This window comes from Maylandia zebra, linkage group LG22 (genome assembly GCF_041146795.1).
Source record: "Maylandia zebra isolate NMK-2024a linkage group LG22, Mzebra_GT3a, whole genome shotgun sequence".
Classification (NCBI taxonomy): domain Eukaryota; kingdom Metazoa; phylum Chordata; class Actinopteri; order Cichliformes; family Cichlidae; genus Maylandia; species Maylandia zebra.
This window is the reverse complement of record NC_135187.1, coordinates 10729831-10751544: the sequence shown is the minus strand read 5'-3', so window position 1 is coordinate 10751544 and position 21714 is coordinate 10729831. Positions and strand designations below refer to the sequence as shown.

At 41.3% G+C, this 21714-nt stretch overlaps 2 protein-coding genes across 4 annotated transcripts in view; one reads left to right on the top strand and one right to left on the bottom strand.

The window, feature by feature from the left end:
- Nucleotides 1–852: 852 nt before the first annotated feature.
- Nucleotides 853–6776, bottom strand: ncdn (neurochondrin). 2 transcript variants are annotated; one of them, XM_004548917.5, is made up of 8 exons: nt 6616–6776; nt 6188–6405; nt 3928–4993; nt 3478–3647; nt 3071–3309; nt 2761–2976; nt 2487–2623; nt 853–1712 (listed from the first exon to the last, which is right to left on the bottom strand). In XM_004548917.5, exons 2-8 carry the CDS (start codon nt 6389–6391, stop codon nt 1291–1293), a joined length of 2454 nt encoding a protein of 817 aa, XP_004548974.2. In that variant the 5' UTR covers nt 6392–6405; nt 6616–6776; the 3' UTR covers nt 853–1290. The 2 variants fall into 2 exon arrangements, with proteins under 2 accessions (XP_004548974.2, XP_004548975.2); XM_004548918.3 differs by lacking the exon at nt 6616–6776 and adding an exon at nt 6517–6555.
- Nucleotides 6777–7290: 514 nt separating this feature from the next.
- Nucleotides 7291–21714, top strand: part of kiaa0319l (KIAA0319-like ortholog) — a 40898-nt gene continuing 26474 nt past the window's right edge. The window contains exons 1-7 of one of the 2 annotated variants that reach the window (XM_004548916.4): nt 7291–7445; nt 9530–9690; nt 14504–14674; nt 15563–15669; nt 20265–20533; nt 20728–20814; nt 21316–21562. In XM_004548916.4, the coding sequence (XP_004548973.1) occupies nt 15576–15669; nt 20265–20533; nt 20728–20814; nt 21316–21562 (697 nt within the window). In that variant the 5' untranslated portion in view covers nt 7291–7445; nt 9530–9690; nt 14504–14674; nt 15563–15575. Of the gene's footprint in view, nt 7446–9529; nt 10125–14503; nt 14675–15562; nt 15670–20264; nt 20534–20727; nt 20815–21315; nt 21563–21714 lie in introns of both variants that reach the window. The other variant, XM_004548915.4, reaches the window with a different exon arrangement.

Below are 21714 nucleotides of genomic sequence, written 5' to 3'. Positions count from 1 at the left end.
TGTTAGAAAAAACACAAAAGAGGGCGGTAGGTGACACGAGTCGAGGAGGGGGGCAACTGAAAACTTTTGTCACGGTTGGTGTGAGGACCATAGGATCAGCGGTAGAGAGGTTAAACATAGCTGATTGGTGATAACGGCCTGACAAATTATCAACCTAATCAAAAATTCACTTTAATACTTAGAAATATTCCAGAACTCAAATAAAAATAAAATTTTCCCCGCATTTCTGAGTAAGTCTAACATCCGCTACAGCATTTAATTCTTGTTGCTAGATGACTGATATGCGCCAATTTAAGACTTTCAGCGTCCAGTAAAACGATGTCATAACTAAACACTTTGTTCTCTGTGCTGAGGTTTTTTTTCCCACCACATATTGTTTTATTAATAGCTTCACTATAATTTAATTACCAGCCTAATAATTGAAACAACTAAAACTCTGGAAATGTGGATAACGGAAGAAGTTTGCCAGTAAACAAGAACTTCACCACACATTAAGTGTCATTGCGCCATCTAGTGGAAACCGACTGAATGCCTGTTCAGTGATATAAGGAAAATGTGCTTGGTATAAATGTACACCAGCCCAGTTCGCATTACACTGAACGTTTGACATAATACTTAAATTACAAGATTCTAATCAAATGATTTAAATTTAGCATTATTTTAAGTTCATGTAATGGCCAATGCAATAATATGACCTTTGAACAGGAAATTTAAATGTTCACATCCAACCTCATAATGCAGACCTGCATCATATTTAATTTATGATGCAATTACAGCACAAAACTGTCCTCAAAGCAGCAGCAAGTAACAGACAAAGCTGTAAAAACAAAAAAGCAAACCCAAAACACAGCGTTCTCTAACAAAAATAGTTCTTTATTAAAGGCATTTACATTTTCAACAGTTGCATTTAAGAAACAGCTTGTGTGCATTTTCAGCTCCTTGTGACAGGTATAGCCGTCTCTGTAAGGATTTACCTGCAGAGCTCTCAGATGTTTTCAATGATTTATGATGAAAACAATAAAGTAGGTCAGTCAAACGGGGCACATTCAGAGAAATGTGCACAGAAATGCATGATCCTCCTCATTCCTATTAAAACTAGACATTTCGGCAGACATCCCCAATTTATTAATTAAAAAAAAAAAACAAAAAAAAAAAACATCAGAGCAAACACATTTATAATAAGAGTTTGGTTTCAGCAGTTTCCCTGGTTTATTGGTTTCATTGTGCGGTTTCACTAAAAGTTAAAAGTACTCGATTAGAGAGTACACCATTTCTCCAGAGCAGCTGGTTTTACTTCACTCCCACCGACTTCTTCAGCTTCTTCATACTGCTCAAAGCTCCTTCGCTGGATCTCGTCATCATGTCTCCGATTTCTTGTTTGCACACCGGGCACCGCTCTGCCAGGGCACACAGAGCCTCCTGCAGCGCATCCTGGGTCAGCTGGTCAGGCAGAGCGCTACACTGATGAAGCATGGCGAGCATGTGTCTGAGCCAACCCTCCTCTCTGATCAGGGTGGTGATTGAGGGTTGGGCACGGGCACAGCCTCCCAGGGCCTGCAAACTCAACCTCCAGAGCTCTGCAGCGTCGTCCCAACTGTCCTCCCAGCTCAGGCTCACCTTCGCTGGACCTGGACTAGAGCTCGAGTCCAGGGCGCTGCGAAGGAACCGGAGAGCTGAAGAAAGGAAACGCCGCTGGCCCGCTTCCACTGAGCCTGCAGAGAAGAGCTTTGTTGAAAACTATTTAACAAATAACTAAACCATTAATTTATTTGTTCATATCTAAATGGGTCACATTCGTCATGTTTCACATCATAGACCAACATTGTGCAAGGCTTAGGAATCTTGCAGGACCACTACGAGAAAGACTGCAGCTAGATTCTTGCAAGTTTTCCTTCTTGTAAATTTCCAGCAGAACTGCTGAGCAGAAGCAGAAGGAGCTTTGGGCCACATCTGCCTGTGTGTGCAAGAGTTTGTTCTGTGGGTGGTGGTTCAAAACAAAGAAAACTGCACAATGTCAACAACTCAAGGTTACTTAAGTTTGTGATCACCTTATCGCAAAGGATTGAGATGGGAACATTTGTTGGCTAGCTTGCTAGCATTATGGTGACACAGCTTTGCCAGTCAGTGCAGGGTAATCTCTATAAACTGGTTCTGTGTATAAATAAATACAAACTGTAGGGAAGGGAAAATTTACCATCTTTAGCCTTTTAAATACATTTACACTTGTAAACTATGAGCAGTTTGAGCCAACACTAAGTGGAGGAAAACCGAGGTCATGGCATAGATTCCCGTGGTTACACTGGAAAGCCCTGAAAAACTAGCTGTTGTTCCAGTAGCTAATAGCTTTAAGCAGTGTGCAGATATGTCAATGGAGAATCTCTATACAGAGCGTTTCTAGATTAAATGACTTGAAGGTTATGCAAAAATAAATTACACCCCCCCCCCCCCCAAACCTAAGAGTATAAAGAACCAAAAGCCACTTTCACCTCCTTCCTTTAATCTGCCAATCATGAGTCCCAGAGTGCAGCAATTTGCTGTTAGGACCAGGAGGCGGGGCTTATTCACCAAGAGGGGGAGTGCTTCACTCAGAAGGACCTCAAGGCTTCTGAAACACGAGTCCTTTCTAGAAGACAATAAGTTTACAGGTTTGCATTTTTAAACACAGATTGTGTGATAAGTACTGCTCATAAACATTTGGCAGACACTCAGAAACAGACGGTTTGCTTGTCACATTGATGATTATGATGATAAACCAGCTACCTGACTCTCTCTGGCTCTGTAACAGTGAAGTTGAGCAAAGCAGAGCAGGCTGTCTCCATGCTGGGATCCCTTGTGGATGCGACACTGGTTTTTCCCCTGAGGAAAGTCCAGCTCTGAGACAGGAAGTCCACCAGCAGGGCCGGGGTGTCGACATCGAGCAACACCTTCCTGGGAACTTCCTCTGCTGACAGGTGGCACAGAGCTGGGAGGAGATACCTAGGGAGGAGGGAAAAGGAAAAGAGGCAGTGCAACATAAAACCAGCAGATTTTCTCTAAATGTTACCAATCTCCTCTCAGACTTCATCTTTACCTGAGAGCCTCTCTGCCCGTCCACGCGCCCCTGTCCTCACCAATAGACATCTTGACCATCCAGTCAGCGAGGCTATGCTCTAAGATCCCACCCTGCAGGTGGCTTCGGGTGTAGTTTATCAGAAATGGCAGGAGTTTAGTCACTTCCTCCTTAAGACAGGAAGTCTCCTCAGCCAACCACGAGCACAGAGAGCGGAATGTGGCGAAAACGAAAGGGTCGCCATAGCGGCTCGGCTCCACCTTTAATATCATGAATAAACGAGTCATTTATTCACATTTAAATTTTCTCTTTACTCCTAGGCTCTACACGTCAGCACAACAGAAATAATTTTGTGCACAATAAATGATCATATTTCTAGTATCACCAACAGATAGCTTGTTATGTTAGTTTTCTCATCATCTCTTTACCTGCTGCAAGAAGTACATCAAGCCAGAGAAGGCCTCCTCCAGGACCCCGAGGACCTGCCTGCTCTGCTGCAGACTGAGGGTAGCAATTGAGCTCTGAGAAGGTGCAGCAGCCTGCGGGACTCCCGGACTGCAGGCCTGCTCTATGGCCGCCTCCATGATTCGGTAACAGCCTACGAGGAGCACAGTTCAGATTAAATGACTGAGGTGGTTAACTTTGATTAGATCTCAATACCTAGAAAATGACTTAAGGAGTCAGATGATGCCTGTTTATTTAATTAAACTTCAATTGTACTTGCTCCCAACAAGAAACACTGTTACATGACAACCAAAACATGCAAATGAGGACACCAAGATGACTACTTTAAATCAGCTGAGTGAACAGTTACATGCAAATCATACAGCAGAAATGAGAAGTTCCAATCAACATACTATTATGAGTAAGTACACTACCTGTTATTGTGTGTTGCACCTCAGGGGTCAAATCATTACCAGGCAGTTCTTCCAAACCCATTCTGACCTCCACGCAGGCCCGGTTCACCAGTAAGCAACAGAACTTTGGAGGTCCCGCCATCTCCCAGCCATATAAATCCAGCAGGCAAGCACTGAGGACCAGGATTGATCCGATATGTCTCGGTGTCAATTTAGCCTGCACCATAGGTCTCAGTATCTCCCATAAACTGCCCACGACTGCCTTCAGCTCCTCACTCTCCACTGCCACGCCTGCTGGGGGCAGAAACTGCGCCAACTGACCACACATGCCTAACCTGGTTTCGTCTGTGGACTCGCAGAAATCTTTGGAGAGTCTGACCAGCAGCGAGAGGAGCTCTGGAGTGTGTTTGCTCCATGCTTTGTCCTTGTTTTTACCAGAGAGGAGCGAGCCCAGCAAGGTGAGCCCTTTCTCGTGGCTCAGAGTCTGGTTCAGTTCCACCGCTTGGCACAAAGCCGAGATGGCGCCCCTGCTCAGGAGCTGCTCCGGGCCTCTGGGTAAGGCACACACAACTGTCAAAACCAGGTAGCAGTCAGCAGCCAAGGCCGCATCAAGGCTAGACGAGGGAGGGTTCTCCTGAGACGTTGACACTCTGTTTGCTTCACTGCCATCATCGCCTTTTTTCCTGCTGCTCTCAGTCTCTTCTGCAGATTGTGCCACACTGGCAGGATTACAGTCTGGGTTTGAAATGATTGCTGACTGGACTTCACCGTCTGGACTCTGCCCTACTTGGTGCTGCTCCCGGTCTTCCCGTTTCTGCTGGTTAAATACAGGACCATTTGCTAAGATGCCCAGCAGGAGGGGGATGGTGGTGAGGAGCTGGGGACTGGAGGCCATGTCTGGCTCTGTGCTCAGGGCAGCCAGCAAAGCCGTGCCCAGCGAAAGGAGCTCATCTGGGGGTAAGCCAGAGTTCTCGTCCCCTCTGACTGCTGTGACCAGAAGCCGAGCTGGAAGATTGAGGCCCACCGCCTCAAAGATGCGCCTCAACGTGGGTTTGTCCAGTTCACTGGCTGGGCACAAGCGACTTATCTGAGGATGTGAAGATAGAGTAGAATTAGTCTTTGTTGAGGCACAATTTAAAATATAACATCAGTAAAATCTGTCTACTTAAAAAAAACAAAAAAAACAGTGTTATAGCGCGCAATTTTTAATGATACTTTGATCTGTTTGCAATTCCTTGTTGTCCATTCATCCATCTGGCATGCCAGCTGTTCCAGTGCAACCTAAAGGTGTTTGATGGTGAAGGCTTTGTTCCAACCAGTCAAGCTCTTGCCCACCAAACTAATCCAACCATGCCTTTATGAGACCTTGCTTTCTGCACTGGGGCAGAAATGCTGGAACAGAGGAACCTCGATGCTAACTAGTCCCACAAAGCTAGAAGCGTAGTTGTCCAAACCTTCTTGGTGAGCTTAACCATGAAGATCTCATTCACTGGAACCAAATACTCCAAAGCAACAGCCGTCCAAACTTTACAGTTAGCACAATGCAGTCAGGCAAGTAACTGCTGTGGCATTTGCAAACCTAGACCCGTCCATTAGATTACTCACCACTTCTCCAGAGCAAGATTCCTGATTTCCTTGGAGTAACAACAAATATAAATGTCTTGTTTCTGTTCAGTTCTATAAAATAATATCTAGACATCCAGCAGTTAATCTCATCAGTGCAGCTCAGTGTGTGAACAGGGGCTAGATTAGAGGGAAAAGATAAGTACAACTGTGTACCATCTGTATAAGAATGAAAGGTATTATAATTCTTTATGACAGTACCAAACAGAAGCTTTAAATTCAATCCCAGAAAAGACCCTTGAGAAAACACTGTTTTAGCTTTTAAATTGGCTGGTTCCTTGATTTTACACACCTGTGACGATGAGACTGAAAACCCCAAAATTCAAAGATTAAGAGGTGTGATCCAATACTTCTGCCCATTCCTCTGCTGCAGAGGTAGTTTTAAGGGAAAAAAAACAAAAAAAAAACCCCCACAATGTTTGCAAATAACCATTAGTTTGGTAAACGCAACTGTATTTATAAAAATAAATAAATTTAAAAAAAAAAAAAAAAAAAAAAAAAAAGGGGAACATGCAAAAAGCTCCCATAATTTCTTAGTTTTATTTTGGGGAAGCTTAACCCCCAAATAGTTGAAAATCAATTTTAAAACAGTTTTATATGAACTCCTTTAACAATATTTTTGTTTTTATCTCGATTCTTAAATTAAACGAATACTTACCAGAAGAAGAGCAGCCAACGTTTGACTGTCGTTTTTAGCGTGCTTCAGCGCATGCACACACTTCTCCAAGACGCCTCTTTGGGCATCAGTCAATCCGTCTTTTACATCCCCTTCTGAGCCTCCTCCACCTTCACCTCCTCCCTGCTCCTCTTTAGCAGGAGACTGGCTGTTCACGGTGGGTGTAAAGGCAGCACTGTCAGCCATTATGAGCCCGGTAACTATGCGACCGAGAGAGATGTAAAGAGGAGAAAAACTTTTTCAATGAATTTCCAATCAGTCTTTCGAGCACTGATTGCAAGAAACAGCGCCACATCGCTGGGCCAACTTACCAATTTACTGGCTGTCAGCTGTCCCGCTAACGGCTGACAAAAATGTATATGTATATCAATTTAACATTTGAACAGGTGAACGTTAACAATGGAACTTACTTTGTTGACAACCCTCTTGCACGCCGCAACTGCTCGTGCTCACTCCCCCCGGAAACACACTGTCAAGCTAAAGATGTCACGAGCCAATAAAAAGGCTCGAAGAAAATCAGGCAACCAATCATCAGGCGGATTGTTGGAAGGCGACACCGCCATTTTAGCCCGTGTCATAACGTCAGATAAACGAGGTTATCCAGATTTATCGTTTTAATTTTATTTTTTTAAAATGTTATTATTTTTTTAATATAAAAGAGAAAAAGTTTATTAGCACTCGTTGAGTTGAGCATTTACCTTTTTAAACGGCTCCTCGTTAGGGGGCGTAAACCGGAACTAGCTGGATGAACGTTGAACGTTTTCAGCTTAAGACAACAAATTAATTTAATTTGTATTGTGTTTTCATTATGTACCAAAAATCCACGTGTAAATAAATAAATAGATTAAAAAATAGAAAATGATAAAGAAATGCCAACTGGTTAAAAAAGAAAAATTAAGAATAACCTGTATCGCAAGAAATAAAATGAGCTCATATCCAGGTTATTAAAACTATATAGCTATTTAGTTAGGACTTTCGGTTTTACTTACAGATGTACCACGTAACTGCTCTAGCTAACCATCGCATAACTGCTGTTTTCACTGCCTACTTTGTTTTGAAAATCTCATCACCGGAACCTTGCGTAAAACGTATTGCATTGACAGTCAAGCACTCACTCACGGCATATCAGCTGTATCAGCGAGAGGAGTACTGACCTAATTTGGAGAGCAGGGGACAACAAGAGACAAGGCTACACATCGGAACGAGCAGCTGAAGAGAAACTCTACCATTTTTTGTTTGTGTAAGTCCGTGCACGCATTCTCTCTCTTGTGTTACTGGGGGCAGTTGCCGTTAAAACGCATTGTGTAGGGTCCGATGAGAGATGTCAGCAGCTGTTAGCCTCAAGGTGCCTTGGATGCGAGTGATCCCGGGATTAAACAGGTGAAATACCTTACGGTGCACTACTTCAACCTTCCCGTGTCAGTGCTTGGACGTCGACATGCCTTGTAAAAACATAACATCTGCTAAATGCGCGCAAGTGGCACTTGGGTTTATACATCAACCCCCCACACAGTTGTTTATAATATTATGACAGTGCAGCAGACTGTGCTGTGGGCAGATACCGGCCTGTATTGAATTATCTGACAGCTGAACACGTCTTGTCCTGTCTTGAGTAAATCTGAGTGATTTGTCAGTTTCGCAAGATACATAATGCACGAGCCCACCATTTTGTCTTAGTAGTGTGAGGGGTTTTTTTGTTTCTTTGTTTTTGTTTTTTTCAGTGCGTTTACTCACGCGTCTCATTTGACTTGACAGACTTTCATTCATATAGTCAAACATGCACCAATTTGCGCTTTAAGCAGTCCATTACGCGCTGCACGGGAATAAGAAGAGACAAGAGTGGAGCTTAGTCAGCAAATCAGGGTTATTTTGTTTGTTTTATCAGTCATTTAGTTGACAAAATAAAATAGGCCAGCAGAGGCTGAAGTAATGTTCTTTATTTAGTCCCTCTACGTTTCATCTCTGATATGAAGCTGGCAGTTACTGAACGTCTTTTATTCAGTGAGGCAAATACTTGGTGTTATGAAATTACTAAGAATGACTTTTAGTTGTTGTTGTTGTTGTTGTTATCATATGATTAAAATGTGTACACATGTCAATAAAAAACCTAGAACAGGCAAAATAGACCATAAACAAAATAACTGAAAGCAGATAAACGGACAGTAAAAAGATATCACTGATGACAAGACATAAAAGGCCAATTTAAAAGTATGAAAAGGACTTTTTAAGGAGATTAGCAAGCATTCTCTCCTCAGGCTGGTCACTCCAAAGCCAAGGGGACTTGATGGCAAAACCATTAGATTTAAATCTAAGGAGCAACCAAGAGCTCAAACGGGGGTCAACATTTCTGCTATGTAACTTGAGACCCAGACCCAGATGTACTTTAGAAGTGAATCCAGTTTCAGTTGCTCCGTTTAAAATACATGATAATTTCACGGAAATCATATGAGTGCTTGCAAATGGCACACGTTTGTTACCCAAGATTAACTTGAACTAGAATGATGTGAAGAGAAAATTATGGAATATGATCCAAAGCATACATTATCTGTCTAACATGATAGAGGCAGTGTTGTGGCATTGGTGTGTATGGCTGTGGAACAAAGTCACTAGTGTTACCTGAAGATGTGACTGCTGATAGAAGTAGCACCCTAACTTGATCTAAACCCAACAGAGTGCGCTTTTTCCATTGTCAAACACAAACAAGCAGCAAGTGAAGGTGGCTATAATAGAGATCTGATGGAGTAACTCAAGCAAGGAAACTCAACATTTGGTGTTGCCCACGGGTTTAGACCTCAGGTGAAGTTTTTCTTTTCATAAAGGTATTAAAAAGAGTGTTTAAATTTATGTTCATTAATTTTGGATCTCAGAATTTGGGGGACTGTGTATAGCAATCGCTGTAATTCTTAAAAAGTGCATGTAAAATTGTTATAAAGCTCCTTGAATTAAAGCTGAACGTCAGCACTTCAGTCACATATTGATTGATTTGCAATCCGCTGTGATTGGGGCAGAACTACAAACTGTCTTTGTCCCAAACATTATGGAAGGCGCTGTATATGCAATAAGTGAGAAAACCCTAAAGCCAAGATCTTGGCAAAGAGTAAAGTTTAAAGTGAGTTAAAGACTAATGTGATGTACTCGTACTTTCTGTTGGGTCTTTGATTTGTAATCTTATTTTAGGATTAGTGTAGTTATTGCTCTAAGGATATTTGTAGAGTTGTCACAACAAAATAAGCAGTTTGTCATGATTATTCATTTTATTAAATGTTTTCCTGGGTATGCTGCCTGAAAGAGACATAAAAACTTGATTTTCCTTCCCTGTGGCAGCCGGAGGAAGCTGTGCGTGGGACAGAGAAAAGCTACATCAGCCTGTCTGCGGAGAAGCCGATGCAGAGCTGACTGCTCCTGCTGAGAGAGGAGGAGGAGGAGGAAGAAACAAGTCAAAGGGAGAGAATTTGCCAGATGTAAGAGGAGGAAAGCGAGAGAAGGTGGGCGAGGGTTTCGGTGACAGAGATCATTGTTCTGCAACAAACCCCTCATGGGTGAACTGGCCATTAAAAAGTCAGTAATGGCCAAGCTGTCATCAGCCCAGGTGACCGTGTGCACCTGAGCGTTACTGCTGCAGCACAGTGAAAGTCACCACGTGCCTCGGGGCAGCTGCTGCATGGTTAAAAAAAAAATCCAGGCTGCCGGATCCTAACTGATTCCTGCACGTTTTCTGCACTGGATCATTTTCACCTGGAGCTTTTTCCCCTTTTGGGAGTTCACTAGGGAGAGAAAAATAAGCAAAAGCGGGATACGGAGCAGTTTGGATATTTGGACAGACTGAGCCAGTGACTACAGCAGAGAAAGAGACTGCTCGGTGCTCCAGTGTCACGTGCAGGAATGCAGATTTGAATAAGGAATCAGACCAGCAATCCAGGTTTGATACTACCACGTTTTCCTTTTAAAAAATACAGTAAGTAACATAGTTGTAGGTTTGTCTCAAGAAAACAGTGCTGCTTAAGCTTTTAATGCTTGCCTTTGTTTAAATAAGATCATTATCAGTTTAGTAAAAGCATCAGGACATTTGTAACAGTGCCTTACACAAACATGACTTCTTTCTCTCAAACTATATTTTCTGTTTATTCAATTTTTGCAGAGGCTGGCACCGATGGCACAGGGTAATTACTAATGTGGAAGATTAGGGATGTGCTTCCAGCCATATGGATACCGCATCTAGCTAACCTCTTTAGAGTGTGATCATAACAGATAGATATGAAAGCTTGATTTATTACTATATTGCCCCACAGTAGTTTCCTGGTGAGGCCATGTTGAGAAGAGGCCTGGCCGTGCCTTAAACATTGTGTTTCAGGAGCTTTGGTATTTATTTGACAGGGACCATGCACAAAAACACTGACCTCACAAAACAAAGCATGCTTCATACCTAATTTCCATATACAGTCCCCAGAGGATGGCAAACACAATATTAACTAATCCAGCAGTTGAGGTGGGCTCGAGTCCAACTTGGAAGGGACCTTAGGGCACACCCAGGACACACTGGAGTGATTATATCTCGGCTGGCATGCAAACTGTTATCTGGGTATCTCTGCTTAGACTTTTGCCAGCCGTTTCCTGCTGCTTATCCAGCAGAAGGAAGTAGGTGGATGTTTGTATACATGGACAGACGTATCCAACTTAACAGTGAGGATGAACCTAGCCGAGCCGTCACAAGGCAAGAGACGTGGTACAGCCTGTCTCCTAGAACGTTGAATTAAACTAAAGAATGCTCAGGACCGGCCAGGAGGTTTAAACTTCTAACCTTCTTCCTGTGGGACACCAGATACAACTTAAAAATGTATATACATACGTACCTCCAGCCCACTCCCACTCCCACACACAAACACATACACACTGTAAAACCTTCCTATATACACCCCCCTCATTCAATATTCAGGATGTTCCATCAGTGTATATAAACCTATCATAAAATGAGGGTATTATAAGGAAATCTTAGCTTCACCGGTTACCTACAAGCTTTTTTTGGATCATGAGAAAACATACAAATCTGCACCAAACTGTAAGGGAGCGTTTCCCATTGATTTCTTAAATGAAAACCATTTTTCCATAGCAGAACGTCTTTTAGGAACTTCACGTCCACGTTTCCCTTGAAGCTCTGCTCATCTGTAATCATCTGATATGCACACAGAGGTCTTTGCAGTGGTGGAGTACATCAGAGTACAAGATTAGGCTTTCGTAACTGAACATTTTGTACCTACTCAGGATATCACAGTGGTGATAATGCTGTGGTTTCCTTGTAGAAATGTTAAGGAATTTAGTTTTAAAGTTGTCACACCTTCTTGACACTAGCAATAGACACAATAGTGTCAAGACTATTGACACTAGTCTATTGACACTATGTTCCCAACATATCTGAAGATAACTGTTTAGTGTTTCAGTGTGCTACCACTCATGCTTAACCCTACTTTTATGATTTCTGCTGCAATAACCTAAAGGGAACCATGTGTACCAACACAGCGGTTAAATATTGCGCATTCTCAGATTTTTATCTTTGCATCAGACGAAAACCACAGAAGCTGAACAACATGAGGATTACACCTTCCCTTCAAGCAGCACAGTAATCTGAGTCTTGCCTCTTTTTTGGTGACTCATTTAGTCATTATTCTGGAGGTAAACATGAAACTAAAGGCTTCCTCCTCACACTTCCTGCACAACGGGATATTAAAGATGAGGAAGTTACTCGGGGTCCCGAAGGCCTGTGACTAAGGGTATTTGTAGCTTGAATTTTGGGTCATGGTTTTGTTCTTTTTACAACAGAAGGGCGTACTATGAAGCAAGATTATTGGGTTAGCAAGCTCCGTCAAGTTTAAAGTCAGAGTTGTCTCTCTCCTTTTACCTGGTTAAATCACCATGGTAACTTACGCTGAACACATGACCTAGCCAGAAGCAGGTTATGCTTTGACTTTCACTTTAGAATCCGGTTGAAGTGCCACATTTATGCTTTTATTTGCAGCATGTTGTAAAAGCAGTACAGATTCTCTGCTGGGGCGAATGTGTTTTATATGTGCACCATTTTAAGATGTACCTTACTGACACCACTGAATCAAACTCATATTGTCACAGGAAGGTGCATGTATTAAATGTTTTCATTCTCGATTCTAATCTGCCGTTAAGTCTCTGTTACACTTCTGTAACCGCAGTTACTAGAACAACAGCACACACACCAAGAATACCTATCCAGTCAGTAACATTAATTTGAATTAATGTTCAATGAATTTCTTTGCTCCACCAACAAAACAAAGCAATTTCCACATCTCCTTCCTTATGCTGTGGGACAGGAGCACATAATGTTTATCTCTAACCAGTTTAAAGCAAAGCAGAGAGAGCACTCAGTGATCAAATAATTAACTTGAATTAAAATGTTGAGTTTACTACTCTAATATTAGTGATTTTCTGCAGCATTAAGCTATTGCCGTCAATGCAACTTTGTTGCTTAATCTTTAATGTTCTTTATAGAGTTTAATCCCCCTTTTATCACTATCTTCATCTGAGAAATTGTCTGAATGGAGTAGGTGGCACTCAGGGATCTCATTTTGTGTGAAAGAAGAATCCAGAATCTTACATCATTATTGGAAATAAATAAATAATGTGCTTAGTACCAGTTTAGTCAGAACCTGAAGGATTTTTAAATATTACAACTTCCACTAGACTGGCAGAATTTAGCCAGGCTTTGGGAGTGCTACATGACGTCACAGTACGAGATGATGCAACAGCAATTTGTCTCTCTTTAAAGAATTGTTTTAGCCCATACGTGTTTCTGTGTCCCAATCATAGATTACCATACGATACATTGTTTTTATATATCTGGTGTTAATACCTTTTAATATATTGTACTGATGAAATTGTCTCTCAGAAAAGGTCAATGTGATTTCTGCAAGTTGTTCGTTTAGACGGGTCCTAAATGAAGAAAGGACAGAAAACAAAAAATGTCTGTTGTTCCCAATAACAAAACCTTTTATCACTTACAATCCTCTTTGGTTAACAAACTGGATTCTTTGAGTTTTTTCTTCAAAAAGTATAAATAAGAATCTGTATAGTTCAGCATGATTCAGGCCTCTGTAGCCTCCCTGGAATTGAGCAACCTTTTCTTGGCCTGAGCTGAAAAACAAATGAACAGTGAGAGGGTCAGTGAAGACTCTAGTCATGTACTAAACTTTTCCCCCCTTTTGGCATGTAGAAATTCTCTAGTTATTGCCAGATATTAACCAGTGTCTACTTTCATGTTCACATAGGCTAAAGATTTGCATAACTCATAATGTTATCAAGTTTGCCTTTAGGCATACAGAAGGAGTAAAGAACTGTTGTATAACTTCAGAAATTTGCTTATGATTAATTTTCCTGTTTCAGTTCTGCATAGTTACAAGGACATAGCCCAAAACTGTGTGAATCATTTTACACCTCCTTGGGTGTTGCTGTCAACAGGATATTGACAGAATTGCTGTGTTAGTTACACCCTCAAACCGATGACAGATTATAGAGGCAGACAGAAAATTCCTAGTAAGTGAAATCTGCTGTGTATTTATGGTAATAGAATTTGTGGCTTGTTTGTTCTCTTTTGCAGAAAAGGCCAAAAACAATGAAAGGTCCCTACAGTTTCAGTGAAGGTGCCTTTTCTTTAGTTTCTCAGCACAGTGTCTCCCGGTAAAGAGTCTCATTTTCATTAGCTTTTCTTATCAGATTTAGAAATTACAGACTTAAAATTCTTCTCCTCTAAAAAGCCGAGGCAGCGTTGGACATAAGCAATCAAAGAAGAGAAGGCACAAGACCTGAATAATTTAGAATACAGATGAAATTTCAGAATATATAATCGTGTATGTCCACATCCATGTGATGTGAATGATATTGAATGATCAACAGCTGAATTCATTTCTCTCTCTAGCCTAGTGGGAGACAGAAATGAATTGGTGGTTGTAGCTCAGGTGACAGAGCAGGTCAGCCACTACTCAGAAGGTCGGTGGTTCGATCCCAGGCTGCCTCCTGGCTGCATGCCAAATATCCTTGGGCAAGATACTAACCCCATGTTTGCCTACTGGTGGTGGTCAGAGGGCCCGGTGGCGCCAGTGTCCGGCAGCCTCGCCTCTGTCAGTGCGCCCCAGGGCAGCTGTGGCTACAATGTAGCTTGCCATCGCCAGTGTGTGAATGGGTGAATGACTGAATGTAGTGTGAAGCGCTTTGGGGTCCTTAGGGACTAGAAAAGCGCTATACAAATGCAGGCCATTTTACCATTTATTTTTTTTTTAGTGTTGGAGCAGCTGAGCCTGTGAAGGCCCCTGAGGCGGCCATGTTGGATCTCTTCGTCAGAGTGCTGGTGTTGGCCCGTCTTCACCTGTCACCTCACAGCACCTTCCTGCCAACCTAACTCCTCACTCCTTTCTTCCTTCAGCTTTCTTCCACTGCTGGATTAGGGGAAAGGTAAATCTGACAGTTTTTGGTTTCTTTTGGGGTTTTTTTTGTTGTTGTTTTTTTTTGTAGCTATACTTTTTTTGTTTGTTTGCTGTTTTGTTTTGTTTTTCTCAGATAACAGTTGACTATATCTGTGATTCTGGTTCTGTATTGATTTGGGTAAACATAGTGAGTCAGACATCAGCTCTTGTCTAAAGATAAGAAACAAGAAACTTGGGAAATTACTGTGCTACAGTAGCAAATTAAATAGAAAACACCAAAAATGTGGAGTCCAGTGAATCAAAATCTTTGTAGGTGTATTGTCAGCAGAGCTGAAACAGATGTTGGAGTAAGCATTCAGCTGCATGTGCAGTTAGTGGCGCAGAGGGCAGTCTGAATCCATTAAATAGCTGATGCAGAGGTCATCCAAATGACCTCTGCTTAGAAGAAGCCAAACAGTGAGTTGCACTTAATTGATAATTATACAATGATTAATTCTCTTGTCAAATAAAACAGATGCATAGTAACAACTGTTTGCAGTTCAGTATTTAGGCCACAGAACTTTAGACAAATGTGCAGGATTATACCACAAACAAGTATTTCACCTTTGCAATATCACAAAGAACAAAATCAATGTGATAAGGTGATAAAGTCATTTAAAATAGCAACAGCATCAGCATTGGATTTGGGAAGTAAAAAAGTTGGGGTATATCCAATGGATACACTGAAAAGGCTATAATCTACCTTTTTAAAATAAAAGAGTGGTTTTATTTATCCCACACTGTCTGACAAATCCAGTTTACTCTTTCAACGTAAACCATAGACATTTGACCAAAATTCAGTGTTTTGTGGGAGTCAACCATGTTAGCGTATGCAATGACTGAGCTGCATTTAATTCTTCCTCTGTCTGCTTCCCAGGTCCTTGTACAAAATGTCCTATGCACACCACAAGCTGCTCACCTGGTGCTTACCTCACCTCCTCCTCCTACCGCTGACCTACCTCTGGCTCCTGGCTCTTCCCACAGGTAAAGTAAACCAAACATCACCCTGGACTCAAAATACACATGGCGTGAAACTGATAAAGAAAAACATGTGTGCGTGTTTTGCTTCCAGCACTCATCTTTACACGCCTTTGATTACTCAGGGTGGGTCTACATCCTTCTTAGTGTTATTATGATGCTAGGGTACTTTTAGCTTGGTTGGTCTTTACTGTCCCTGTAATCTTAGGCTGAGAGATGGACGACTGTTGGCATCCCTGCTGTGTGAGTTCTTTCTGATGCCACTCTGCTCAGTGGGTTACAGTGTGAAAGAGGACAATAAAGGCTCTGTGAGTAGACATAGTGTGTGTGTGTGTTGAGTGGTGGGAGACAGAAGAAAAGAGGACAAGGGGTAGGATGACTAAACAGAGGCCAAAGGGGGGTCCTTCCTTTCTCAGACAAACCACAGAGCCTTTGTGTGTTGTCATATGAGGTAAAATCCGTTTTTTCCAGACTTGAGTTACACTGATGCACCACAAAGTCACCCTTGCCTCTCGTGTTGCTATGGTAGCAGTAGTTGCCGGTTGCTGTAGCAGGGTCTAATATGATCTGATGAACTGTGTTTTTGTTTGGTTTTGCTTTTGATGCTACCGTAATATATTAATAGATATGCCAAGCTTTCACTCAGTCAGTGCACACTCAGCTGAATGTTATCTTATAAACATCTAGAAACATTGTTTTTCCTGTTTTTGCACAACACTGGATTTTAGAAAAGGGTACTATTATACTTCTGATCATTTTATGAATGTGCTTTATTTTTTTCATGAAAGGTCCTGTTACCTTTAGGTATTTTGCATTCTTTAATTACCTCTATATATTACACTTTTTATTGTAAGTGGTGGAGTAAAAAAAATGGCATCTAACTCAAATGATCAAACAGTGTTATTTGCACATAGTGGGCATTCTTGGCAAAGAACCAAATTTAAATTGTCTCAACAATATATCACTTTGTTACTAGATAATTAAATGGATACTTTGATCCCACAAAGGGAAATGTTTTGTTACAGCAGCATGATAAAGAGTAAAAATAGTACAGTCTACTGTAAACTGTGAATAATAAAGATAAAATAGTGCCACTAGCACCTGGTAAGGACCTTATAATATGAGATAATACAAATACAACAGTGATTAAAAACAAAAAATATATAGTATAAATGAAGTTAGTTAAAATAGAAAAAGTAAGACTGACATTGTGTAAGAGAGAAGTGGAAATTGCATTAATAAATAATATGCAGCCTGATGCAACAACACTTAATTTTTTGCCCATTTCTTCAGTTGAACCTATGAAATTCTACAAACCTATAATAATTCTACAAACTGACAGGCATTAAAATTGTGTTTTTACCTCAACAAGGTGATTCCCAAAAACTATTAGGTGATAACTTGGCACATGTCGACATGATGTGCAGTGTGTTCTACAAAGTTTGAGGAAACTGGAGAAGCAGAGAACAAAAGAAGAATCGGCAGACCTAAAGATCTATCTACAACAGATTACCAGTATTTGAAAGTCATGTACTTAAGAAATACTACTGTTTCTTAAGTACTGTAAGAGTGGCTGTCAAAAAAACATTCTTCAGTAATGGAAACTGTGGAAAAAAGGGCCAAGGCATGCCAAATGACACAAAAACTAAACTGTAAATCAGTGGCAACAAGTCTCATGGAGTGATAAATCCAAATTTGACTTCTTTGGTTCAAATTGCCATCAGGATTTACAACATGGGTCAAGAGAGAGGTACAACAGCCATCTGTGGAACACAAGGGTGTGTCATGATTTGTGGCTGCATTTCTGCCAGTGGTGCTGGGGATCTAGATTTTGTTCTGACATACAGTACCATCTGGAATGCATCTGATTGACAACTGCTTCATTTTTCAGCATGACAAGGATCGTAAACACACTGCTAATGTTGTCAAATGCATAGACCGGCCTACCCAATGCAATTGAACAACAGGCAGCCAAAATAAGACAAGTTAAAGACATTACGAGAAAACCTGCCTAACAGAGTTCATGCTGTGTTGAAGAATAAATGTGGGCATTCTAAATATTGACTTTCAAGCTCAAAAGAATTGTACAAACTGTTTTTGCCTCATATACTTCATTTTCATACTTTTGCACAGTACTGTAGATTCTCTGCTGAAAGAATCCATTAAGGTGTAGCATACTAACACCACCGATGGAAGCCTGGTCATCACAAACTGTATGTGTTGCATTTTTCCACTGGAAATTGCAGTTAGTAATGGAGATTGCATATCCACATGCTTTTATTCTTGGCCCTAATCAACCATTTGAAAATTGGTCAGTCTATTTGAAAGCTGATTACCAGGAATATTCAATCACTAAAAATGATTTCACTTTAATCTGGCTGCAAACTAAAGTGATTTCCATGTTTTCGTCATTGGGCTGTGGGACTGTGCAAGTCCTGAGCACACAGCATAATCTGTAATACTTAAAAAATGATCTAGTTTAAATTTTCAGACCTCTAATGTGCACCTGGCTGTCACGTTAGAAGTACATGGCAGCATCTTTTACGTAAGCACACACAGCCTGAAGCGGAAATACTGGCTTAACAAAGAAAGTTGATTAGCTTAAGCCATCCACTGCAAAGAGAGCCTGACTGTGTTGAACTTGCAGCTTAGTGCACTGCTCAGAAACCAAATCTTGTAGACCGTAACTTTCAAAATGCTAGCTGGTGTGAACATGAGCCTTAAAAGCATCAGAGAAGATAGCATTAAACACAGCGTTTAACAAAAGTGAATTTAATGATATGGACATTCACATTAAGTGTGCGCAGTTGGCCTCAGTAAATAGGAGCATGTTTGAGTTATGTCTGTGAGTGGTGTGCCTCGGAATATTTCTTGTATATCACAAATATATTTTGGCATGGCACGGACCTGCTCATGAGCGTTTACTGAATAAGATCAGTAACAGAAAAATATTTAGTTGTCTCTTTATCGTGTGTTGTACTCTGCAGGCGGAGGCTTATAAACAGAGGCCACTAAGCATAGTACAGTAACCAGTTCTTGTGCTGTATTCATTAACAAACCTTTGCAGAGGAATGCTGTGGGTTTCAGATAAATTACACTGGCGTGTATGTGTGTGTTTGATCTGCTGCAGCAGTGAAGAACTTACAAGACAAGATTTAAAAAGCATTTTTATTATGTTGTAATGCCGCTTAGTTCACAGTGACTTGGCTGTACCATTTTCGTTGCTCGTTTGGCCTCTTTGTGCTGGTGACATATAAATTCCCTTCGCTCCCTCTCTTACTTTAACAGTCTGTGGTATTTTAAGGGTTGTGCCCTTTTACTGTACCTGGCTGCAGAGTAAATCGCTTGTCAATGATAATGGATGGATTGACCTGAACCCATTTGAGACTATAAAAGGTGTAGGACAGTAGTGTAATGTAACACACACACACACACACACACACACACACACACACACACACACACACACACACACACAGGGCAGCTAATCAGCTCACTGCGTTGCTGATATTAGTCTGATAATGTCTGGCTCAGAGGGCAGACTTTAGTTTGTACTGAACACTGTGCTTTGGTTTTTAATCAGCGTCCTGTTTTCTCAGGGAAAAGCTGCACTTCCTCTCTCCGCTGTAGCCTTGGTTGGCTCCTCAAACTGCTGCCTGTCGACTTTTCTAAGAAATGTTCAGTCAAAGCTGAATCTGAAAGTCTCAGTAGCTGTGGCTGGAAGCCACTACCCTTTTCCCTTTTTTAACAATGTTGTTGTAGTCATAAACATGTGAAATGGTGAAAAGAGTAGAGGTAGCCCTATGATGTCACCTTCGATGCCGTTGATTTATTTAATAAATTTTTTTAATGAAACAATCCATCAAGGACTAGATGTCCATGAAGGTTGTTTTTTCCAGGCTAAATTCAGTCAGCTAGGCATGGCCTTTATTAGCCCCAAACTACTTTTCCTGATCTCTTAGCAACTTTTAAAGGTGAGAAGTCGGCTTTTCTTGTTCTTTAAGAGATGCTGTTGTTCACCTATATTGTACTGAAAGGTGAAGTGATTTCATCATTTCTGCTGTCCCTGTTGGTTGTATAATAATGTTTGGGCTTAAACAAAGCTTTCTTCAGCCTTCATTTCTGTCTTTCAAGAAATCGGGTTCAGATTTACATATTCGGTTTCTCTGTGGTATTTTCGATTGGCATAGTGGTGTAATGATTAGCACAGTTGCTTCAGAGAGGTCTTTTTCCCTGAAGCTTGCAGAAAGGTATGGACACGTTGAATGATTTCTGTCTCTCCAGGTTAAAACTGTGATATATCAATCCAGGTTCAATCGGGACAGGATAAGTGGTGAAGAAAATTAGGGACGTCCTTTCAATTTGCTGTCCAATATAGATGTAAGAGAGAGGTGTTGTTTTTCTATGTTACGAGAGGTTGTCTTATTACCTTTCCTTTTTAAACCAAATGTCATCTTCTTTTCTGCTAAGTCCTTTCCAGAATGTATCTGCAGTGAAACCTTCAGTTGGTATTTCAGAAGAATTTATCTTCTTTCCTCAGTCTGATTTTGAACATGGATACAGTCCATCATAGATCTTGACTTCCTTCTGTCCTGGTCCAGGTGTGTCAGCAAATCACTGCCGGGTCACCGGTGGAGTTCTGGGCATCCATTGGAGCAGCATCATAAGCCTGGGTTGGTACCCTCTAGCAGATGGGAGAGCCGGAGCGAGGTGTTGGGAGTTCTGCTGCCTGGAGCCAAAGTGCAATGCTGTTTGGAGTCTCGGCGGTCGCTGTGTGTTTCTTAGCTGCTCGCGTGAAGGAGGCTGCCCCATCTCCATCCTGCCTCAGCCCCACGAGGAGTCCCTCGGTCTCCTACAGCTGCTCTCCAAGGTATGGTTGTAAAAGAAGAGATTGTCTGTTCTAAGAAAACAGCATCTGTCTGCCTTTTTTGGATGATACAGTCATTGATTGTGATACTGCTATCAGATGAGAATTTTTTTTATTTATTTATTTATTTATTTATTTTAAAGACAGATTAGGGAACTTTTGTCTAAATGCCACTGTTTTTGTAACTTCACTTTAAGGTCCCTGTCAGTGTGAGGCGGAGAGCGATTCGCCGTGCACCACCTACAGGAAGCCACAGAATACACAAAAGACCCCATATCCGCTCGGTAACGTGACAGAAAACTGTTGTGAAACTCATGTTAAAAAGTTTTCATATGACTCAATGCAGTTCTGTACAGCTGCATTTTCTGATTTCAGTAGAACATTTTCAAATTTCATAATACATTTGGAGATGCTTTTCCTATTCTGTGATAGCATTTAGTATGTCCTACTCGTAAACTGTATAAGTTATTTGTACACAGGTACAATTTCAATGAGACAAAATGTTAAAATAAAGTACGTAGTTTTTTTTTTTCCTCCATTAAAATTACTAGCTAATGCACTCTCAGTTTTATAAAGCAGGCCATTCCTCCTACTCTTTTTGACTTGTCACATTTCTACCCTCTTCCCTGCAGTCACACTTATTGGTTAATTTGAATGATACATACATATCTGCAGATATGAACCCATACATTTCTGATGTGATTCCTCAAATCTCCCCAATTCCAGACACAGATCTGCTCTGATTTCTGACTTTATAGCCTGAGGTTTTTACTTTCTGCCTACAGGGAAGCTCCAACACAGAGGCAGCTCAGCCAACATCAGCAGCACCCAGCACCATCGCTCTCATCCAACTCTCCCAAAAGAACATAAGCCAAATAACGAATGGGAGTTCAGGCACGCCTCCTGCTCCATCGCCGCAGAACTCAACGATCAACGTCGCCCTTGATGCTGCTGCGTCGTCTTCCAATGACAGCGATGTCAGCACGCCCACAGCAGCTTCTTCGACCATCAACACAACCCCGACACAGGCCGGTAAGTGAGGAATCTGTGGGTAGCAGTGGGTGTCACGTCCCCTGACAGCCATCGCCTATTTTTGGCTTGTTCAGTAATATGTCTTCATGTATTAACTATGAATTAATTAATAATGTAACAGTACTGAACTGGTGTGAAGTCAGACGAAAATT

Coding starts and splice junctions, on each gene's coding strand:
- ncdn (XM_004548917.5), bottom strand. CDS start 6,391: ATGGCTGACAGTGCTGCCTTTACACCCACCGTGAACAGCCAGTCTCCT. Junction 2,977..3,070: donor ACGGGCAGAGAGGCTCTCAG/GTAAAGATGAAG, acceptor CCTCCTCCCTAG/GTATCTCCTCCCAGCTCTGT. Junction 2,624..2,760: donor ACAGAGCCAGAGAGAGTCAG/GTAGCTGGTTTA, acceptor ATTGTCTTCTAG/AAAGGACTCGTGTTTCAGAA.